This window comes from Jatropha curcas, chromosome 7 (assembly GCF_041381405.1).
Source record: "Jatropha curcas cultivar XTBG-Jc1 chromosome 7, XTBG_Jcur_1.0, whole genome shotgun sequence".
NCBI classification, from domain to species: domain Eukaryota; kingdom Viridiplantae; phylum Streptophyta; class Magnoliopsida; order Malpighiales; family Euphorbiaceae; genus Jatropha; species Jatropha curcas.
Window position 1 is genome coordinate 18,197,031 of NC_143157.1, and position 8,718 is coordinate 18,205,748.

General features: G+C 31.5%; 1 protein-coding gene across 4 annotated transcripts; it reads left to right on the plus strand.

The window, feature by feature from the left end:
• The first annotated feature begins 1,764 nt into the window (after window positions 1-1,764).
• LOC105635941 (protein GRAVITROPIC IN THE LIGHT 1) lies at window positions 1,765-7,505 on the plus strand. Of its 4 annotated transcripts, XM_012219081.4 has the most exons (3): window positions 1,766-1,967; window positions 2,431-2,548; window positions 5,730-7,505. In XM_012219081.4, the coding sequence occupies exon 3, from the start codon at window positions 5,730-5,732 to the stop codon at window positions 7,140-7,142; it is 1,413 nt and encodes a 470-aa protein (XP_012074471.1). In that variant the 5' UTR covers window positions 1,766-1,967; window positions 2,431-2,548; the 3' UTR covers window positions 7,143-7,505. The 4 variants fall into 4 exon arrangements, with proteins under 4 accessions (XP_012074505.1, XP_012074471.1, XP_012074500.1 ...); XM_012219115.4 differs by lacking the exon at window positions 2,431-2,548 and having other exon boundaries at window positions 1,765-1,967; XM_012219110.4 differs by lacking the exons at window positions 1,766-1,967; window positions 2,431-2,548 and adding an exon at window positions 5,253-5,578.
• Window positions 7,506-8,718: the final 1,213 nt, after the last annotated feature.

An 8,718-nucleotide genomic window follows, 5' to 3' on the forward strand; every position in this document is an offset into this window, starting at 1 on the left:
AATGTAATTATAATTACACCAAAAAAAAAAATTACGAGCACATTCAGACTGTTAGAAACTGTTATTAACGTAAAAAAAAAAAAAAAAAAAAAAACAATCTGGCTTTTCTCTCTTTTTTCCCTCTAGTCTTTTAACCTAGTTTCAACGGTGTACTCCAAGCTCGTTCTTTTTACTCTATTTTTCACTTTCCGTGCTTTAATAAACTCAGATATGTTCTTCTCATAATAAATTTATCTTTTTTTATTTGTGTTATTGATGGTTTGTCCCCATGAAGTTTGTTTTGTACTTTCTTTGTGAAGATTTATTACGAAATACAATTATAATATTTGATTTTATTTGGTGAGAGATTTTAGCTCTTGATTTGCATAGTAGTGCAAACTCATTTATGTTCGTCACATGTTACAAATTCTTTGAAAAATATTTCAGTTATAGAAAATGTAGTAGAGTTATTATTTTGACGTCAAAATTAATTAACAGACTAAGTGCTGCTATAAAGATTTATATCTTTTGTTAAGATCAATTTCAAGTGAAAAAATTTAATAATATATTTTTATATTTTAGTTTCATTATTTAAAAGAATATGAATTTTTTTACCTTGTTAATAAATCATCAAACTCTATATAAAATTTTGTGTCTGGTCTATATGATTATTTTCAATTCTTGATATTATTATTAATGAATTATATTTACAAAAAACTACAGAAACTAGGGTTGTCAAAACGGATTGACGTGTTGAGTTCAATACGGATTTGCCTAACACGCGATATGATTAAGGTCAACACGAACATGATCCATTTAATAATTGTATTAAATTTGTCAACATGAACACGATCCATTTAATAATTGTGTCAAATTTATCGACACGAACATGACAAAAAAATTAGACAGGTGATCTGCAGATTACATTTAACGGCCTAATGTCATAAATAGGTTAAGTCGGTCCTGTTGATCTGTATATGACCTACTAATCTATTTATAATATTTCTAAATTTTAACCTGTTTAACTTAAATCATATTGAAAAATAATTTTTTATACGTAAAATGTATAAATTTTTCAAAATTTATGACTAAAATAAAAAATTAATACAATAATAAATTTTAAATAAATTTTAATTAAAATATTTATATTCAATGCTAAAATTTTTTTTTTTTCTTTTAAATAAACAGATCACTCGTTCGTAAATTACGGTAAATCCACAATGCAACACATTTATTTAACCTCGATTTTAACATATTTATTTTGCGTGTTTGCGTGTCAGACTCGTTTTGACGCTCCTAGCACAAACTTAATAAAATTCTAAAACACCAAATGCCTGCTCGAAATTTCCGAGCACATTCAGACTGCAAACAACCGTCGAATAAAAAATTTAGAATAAGCCAACTGTCAAGCAGTGAGCCAATCTCTCGTGGGCTCCACTAAATTCCCAATTCTCTTGCCACGTGCACAGAAACTATTGAAAATTCAAATCACTCGTACCGTTTCTTTCAAGTCCAAGTGTTCACACGCAAGACTTTTCCCAAACCCAAATACGAACCTTTCGTTTGTTCAGTTCCACCTACGAACCTATGTAACATCTATTACGTGTCAGATTTTTTTCGCCTCAAATTCCCCAAAATACCCTTACTGTTAACCCAAACTCCAACCACTTTCAATCAAAACGGCTACGTAATATCCAACAATACAAAGGGTAAGATAATATCTAGAAAATCGAGAGAAAGCGACCTAGCCCAGGTCTCTTTTAAATTCCCAATGACTCTTTGTTGTCCTCTTTTGTCTTTTCATACTCCTTCTCCTTCAACTTCGAGTTCTGATTTTTCTCTCCTCTGTTTCTGAAAATGGGAATAACGATTTAATCTCAGCTCCAAAAGGCAGGTTCTTCTACTTAAATCCAATTTTTGGCAAGAATCTCTAAAGGCGTTCAAAACCAAAACGATTTTCCTTTGGAGTTCGTTCTTGTTTTTTTAAGGTAAGTTAGAGCTGTATGTAATTAATGACTCCTCAACAAACTTTCTTTTCATGGTTTCGTTTCCATTATTGGCTCATTTCTGTTTTTCATAAAAAAGATCGATAAATAATCTATTATAACGGTATTGTAAATTCTTATATCTTCTTCCCTCTCTGTTCATATATAAGAGATTATCTATATACACTCGTACTCGTATATTTATCAAAGGTATAAGAAGGTAGGTCGTTTGCCAGTTTTCGTTCTTGATGTGTCGTTTTGAGAAGCTTCGTTTATCGTTTTGGCATTCTTTGCTGATCATTGTTTGCATTCTCTAAAACCTCTAGTTTCGGGGTTTTTTTTAAGATTTTTTTTTTTTTGTGTTTTTTAGTAGTTTTTATTCTCTTACAACTCTTTCTTTCTGTATTTTTATTATTTAATTTTTTTTAAAAAAATTATGTGGATGATTATGTTTTTTTTTGAACAGGGTTTCGGTGTTTTGAACTTTGTAAAGGTCGGCAGTACAAGGTCGGTTTCGTCGGTCTGTTTTTTGAGATTTACGTTTCTATGACGAGAAATTGACGAAATCTCGCTGGATTTTCAAGGTAGCAATGTGTTTTATCGTTATATAAATTTTTCCAATGTTCATTTTGGTTTTCTTTTTCCACAAAATTTCTACATTTCCAAATGAAAGTCTTCTGAAAATAAAATTTTGATAATTTACAAGTCAAAAAATTAATAAAGAAGATCGTGTCTGTCTTAAATTTTATTAAATTAAAAAAAAGCATGAAGCATCCTATATTTGGTATGTGAAAAAAAAAAAAAAAAACATAGTAGAAATAAGAAGCCAACAAAGTCTTGTATGGTTTCACGCGCCATTCTTCATGTTGGTACTTGCCTATACTTTGTTTGTATTTCCGTTTGTCCTTTGTTAATCTTTATTGTTATTCCTAACATGAGAACATTAATACTTTTATTCGCCTCAATTGTAGGGAGCACGGTTCGGTTTTGAATAAGAACCGAACCAAAACCTGCACTAAACTGTGTTCAGCAGTTTCTGGTTCCAAATTATAACCGAAACCGCAAACTTAATTAATGTTCCAGTTCCTATTTTTTGAGATCGGAACCTGTGGTTCAGGTTTAAAACCATGAAAATTATATTTTAACAAAATAGTTAAAAGGTGGTGTCCTGGAATTTGTTCTCTAATAAGCACATAATTGTCATAGTATTTGTAATTATTAGTCTGCTTAAAAATCTCAGCATTATTAATTAAAGAGCTTAACTTTCTCAGTATTATTTTATTTATATATTAATTAATGTATAGGTTTAGTTAACTATTGTGTGGACCAGCGTCCTAATTTCTTAATTGAATGCCGCGTATTTATTTATTAATGTATTAAGGCAGTCGCACGTGTGTACGACTAAGTACGTGTTAGTAACTTGCTTCACATGCTCCCGTGGGTTTTGTGCTTTGAAATTTAAGCTTTGTTTACCTTTTTATGTGATTGGTTATTATGGTCAGATTGAGTGTATTTTTAATTTTTTTTTTCAATTGTATAATTCCATAAATCATTGCTTGTAGCAGCTATGATTATCTATCTGGTGGAGCCCAACAACACAATGAAATATAGTTGGCTGCATTTAGGGATTTTCTACAGAGTTATTTAATTGAAACAACTGAAATTTTGGGGATTTATACTAGATTAGAGTTTATCCAAGCCCATTTTTTTGCAATTGTAACATAGTTGTAGGTTTGGACAAAGATAGCCTTTTGAAATTATTATTCCATTTTGAGCCCTTCAAATACTCCCTACTAGTCTTTCCGTGAAGCTCAAAAGTTTATAAAACGGGCCAAGCTTTTGCTATTGATACTGTCTTAGGTAAGGCCGAGTTTGTATCTGTTCGCAGAAAATTACTTCTTTGATATTTTTATAGTATTCAGTAACGTAACCTTTGAATTAATTTTTAGAAATTCAGATAGCGTTTTATAAAAGGTCTTTTAACTTTTAGCTTTTTATGAAAAGCTATCTAAATAACTACTTAAAAAAAACACTATTCAAATATTTAAATGGTGTTTGAGTAATTTTTCATTAAACCTTAAATATTAAAGGTTATATCTGTTAACTATTTGTAAAACGTTATCTTAACGTCTAAAAGTTAGTTCAAATATTATGAAAGTATTCCTGCTTGAATGATATAGGGGATAACAAATCATACATATGATTAGCAGTTCAATAAAATAGGATAGAGTTTCATTCCAATATCATAATCCTTGTGGAAAAGAATTTCTCATTGGACCACAGGTGATGTGTATATGGCACAAAATAAGACGCTTATTTCTCTTTTTTTCTCTTAACCAATTCAAAAATGAAATGTGCACACGTTGAAATCTGTTCGTGTTGGTATAAAAATATCAATTTGACTAACTTTTTTAATCTGTTTTTTTTTTGTGCATATAATCTTATGGTGTTGTTGATTTTATTTATAGAGGAACTTTAAATTTGGAAAAAGGTAGCTCATACTTGTAGTTCTCTTCTTATGCTTCTCATTCAATCTTCTCTCACTCTTTTTCCCTACTTTCTTTTTTTTTGGGTGGTTGGTTAAGATGTTGTAGACAAAGCTGACTTCTTTTGATTTAACATGAAGGCATCATTATCCCAATGTTTGCCCAATCTAGAGTCTAGAGCATAGGCTTATATTGCTACTTAGCATGTGATTTAAAGTTGCATTAAAATAATTAGGGTTGAATACATAAACTCAATGTTGTACTTTTTTATGAAAAATCTCGTGGCACTTTCAACTTTTATTTTGAATAATTGAATGTCTCAAATTACAAAATCCGACTTATTACGTATTTTATTTAACTCATTGAATACCTCAATCTGTGGAATTAGATCGAGTAAACATTTATTGGATAGTAGATTAATCTAAGAATTATTGTTCCAAAAGTTATACTAACCACGCACTAGATCAATATTTTGTATTTAAAAGTCAAAAATCTTAAAAATTGTTATTTTTAGTATAAGAAAGTGTAAAATTATTACAGAAAATGAAATTCAGAGTGTCATAAAGTCGATTTTAAAGTTCAAGGTGGCACAAGATTTTTTTATCAAAGTTCAGGAAGTAAATTATGTATTCTGCTAAATAATTAGCTGTGCATTTCTCTTTATTATTAGTGCTGGTTGCATAAAAATATTATTGCAAGAATTAAAGTTGCTATCCAGACAATGCCGAATTGTATTGTAGGCGTATTTGACCAACCGAAAGAAAGAACTGGAGCAAGAGAATAGTAGGTAGAACTGCATGTGCTAATTATATCTCCCACATATTCTTTGGCAACCCTTGCATTCTTTCTGTACAGAATTCTGTTCTCATTGCAACCATGAAGTCTACTGTGCTTATGAGAGGCATTTCGCACTTTTTACCGGTTCTTTGTTAATCATCTTCTGTTGGCTGCTTTTCTTCTTCCTCCTCCCCTCTCCCTTCACTCCCTCTTCTTTTTCTTTTTCTCAGCGTTAAAGTCTTATCTCTTTTACCCTTTGAAAGGGAAGTGAATTGGAAACACTTAAAGGTAAAAGAATAAACAAAAGGAAATTCCATCCACCATTAATGGTCTCGATACTAGTGCTATAAAGTAATTTGATTTTCTCTTTCTTTCAATTTGCTCATCGTTATCATCATCTTAAATCTTTGTTGTCCCAACTTTTGTCCTATTTTTCTAGTATTAAATTTTCACTAATTGGTCCTCTTATCATTACTGCCACCATTTGTGATTTTTTCTACAGATGGATTCTGTGAAGCTGTCTACCATGACTCCAAAAAAGAGTAAATTTGCACGCACAGTTGCGAAAGTTCTTCATCTTCGAGCAGCAACTGGGATTGCTCCGGTTGATGGTGTGCAAAAGGTAAAGTCACAGGAAAGGGTTAAGAATGAGGAAAAGTTTAAGAATGATAACAAGATCAGTAATAAGACCAGAGTTACTCTGCCTCAGCGCTTCAACATTGACGATGATGAGGAACGCCAAAACATTTTGGCTATGGAAGCACTGCTTGCAAAACTCTTTGCCAGTGTTTCATCTGTTAAAGCTGCATATGCTCAGTTACAGTGTGCTCAATCTCCTTATGATGTCGACGGGATTCAAGCAGCTGATCAGTTAGTAGTTTCTGAGTTGAAGAATTTATCCGAGTTGAAGCAGTGTTATGTGAAAAAACAATTTGATTCTTCACCAGAGAATACTATGCTGTTAGCTGAAGTTCAAGAGCAGAAGAGTGTTTCGAAGACATACGAAGTTATGGGGAAGAAATTGGAGTCTCAGTTAAGGCTTAAGGAGTCTGAAATTATGTATCTTAGAGAGAAATTAGAGGAATCTAATAGACAGAATAAATTACTGGAGAAAAGATTAAATCAAAGCGGACAATTATCTGTACCCGACAAACTTCACCAGTCAGGTTTAAGTCCTAGTCATTTTCTTGCAGTTGTTCGGTTTACAGTCAAGTCAATCCGAAGCTTTGTCAAGTTACTAATTGAGCAAATGAAAGATGCTGATTGGGATCTAGATGCTGCAGCCAATTCAATCGTAACAGATATAGTCTACTGGCGAGGTGATGATAAATGCTTTGCATTTGAAAGCTTTGTTTGCAGGGAAATGTTTAATGCTTTTCATTTACCAAGCTTTTCCCTTCCCAGCGAGTCTTTACCAGAAAACAAGAACCAGCAACTGCTCTTTTTCAGGAGATTCACAGAATTGAAATCTGTGAAAGCAAAGGAATACCTTGCTGAGAGGCCTAAATCGACATTTGCAAAATTCTGTCAATCTAAGTACTTACAAGTTGTTCATCCTCAAATGGAATTATCTTTCTTTGGCAATTTAAGGCAAAGAAACCTTCTGCAATCTGGTAAGTTTCCTGATACAACTTTCTTCAACTCATTTGCTGAAATGGCAAAGCGGGTTTGGCTATTACACTGCTTGGCCTTTTCGTTCGAGCCGGAGGCATCGATCTTTCAAGTTCGGAAAGGTTGTCGATTTTCTGAAGTTTATATGGAATGTGTAGCTGAAGATGCATTGGTTTTGTCGGATAATGCACCAGAATCCGATCCACCAGTTGCTTTCACCGTTGTTCCTGGCTTCAGGATTGGTAAAACTATTATACAGTGCCAAGTCTACCTCTGTCAAAGTCAAAGCAAGGTAAACCGTTGATCTGTAATCTGATGGACCACAGCGCCTGCAGCGGGGACTATAATGCTCATGATTTAAAGTTCGGGTAGTTAATGTAAATGAGTGTTTCTTGTGGGGACTATGATTGTAAGGTAAACCGTTGACATTTTAATCCAACGGCTAGGATGCTTGATCTAAGAAAATGGACCCACATCAGATAAGGAATTGCATGCCATGATCATGACTTTTTGTTTTAAAAGTTTTTGTTTAAGTGAAAAAAAAAAAAAAGGTTAATGGTGATGGAAAATATGTTGTGGGGTTGAATCTTGTGGCCATTTTGAAAAGGAAATGTGCATGGACCAATGTGTTAATAATATATTGGGATGAAGGTAGCTTTTGAATGTATATTTATTTTTATTTTTAATTCTATTTTTAATTATGGAAGACATCTTCCTAATTTTGTTAATGTTAGGCGAATGACACAAGAATTTGTTTAGTGGACGTTGCCTCGTTTCCCTATGACTTTTTATGTACATAGTGGGAGAATTTTATATTTCTAGTTGCACAATTTGTTTACAGCTTTGGATGCTTTGCCAGAATGGTATCCAGCTTTCAGGATTACAAACATGCAAAAATGTTGGAATTTTCAATTGAAATAGAAAATTGTTAGAATTGAAATAATAAAAGGTTATTTATTATGTTATGATTCTGAATGAATGTTTAGTACCAGTTCAAAAAAAAAAAAAAAAAAAAAAAAAAGAATGTTTAATACTAATCAGATAAGAGTATTGTATCACAGCTTAGATTGAAAAAGCTGCTTCTTTTCATGCATTTTTTTGAAAGATTGAATTTTTTATTTTGTGAAAGTCATCCGTTAAATTTAAAAATTAAATCAATTTGAGATTTAAAAGGGCAAATTAGATTTTTAGAATCAAAATCGAATCGAATTAGTTCATAAAATTAGTTTGATTTTAAACTTAATTGAATGAATTCTATAAAATTGAGCTGAATTATTTTGGAACTTCAGTTTGAACTTCATTAAACCAAGAATTGAACTTATTATGACCGAGCTGACCAAAAAGTATTCATTGGTCATTTTGCTCGACCCTATTTAATTGTGTCTTGTTGAACACAAACATGCTTATTTCTTAAACTTCATTTTTTGTGGATGGACAATGTTTGAATTTGGCCTAATGATAAATTTATTTTTAAATTTTGGCAGTGGATTTATAATGACCTTACACTTTTCTATTTCAATAATAATTATGTATTTCGCTAAAATAAAATATCTTTATAGAGTTCAATCATAATTTTACACTTTTATATATTATTTTAGCGAGACGTGTAATTATTATTAAAATATAAAAATATAAAACTAAAATAATTTCGCTGTAAAATTCAGGGGATTATAAAGTTAATCTCCAGGGCTAGCTCAGCTGTTACAATGGAAAGGAAATGATGACAAATTTCCTTCGATCCAAATATGTTCGTCGACATCAGCAAGGAGGGATATTGTTTGAATTGTAATTTTAAAAATTAATTATTACGTGCAATAACCAACTTTATCAACAGCTAATAATGTAACGTTCTCTTATCGTAATTGTCTTTTTTTTAAAGA

Bases quoted from the DNA above. Each gene is read 5' to 3' on its own strand.
- LOC105635941 (XM_012219115.4), top strand. From the start codon at position 5,730: ATGGATTCTGTGAAGCTGTCTACCATGACTCCAAAAAAGAGTAAATTT.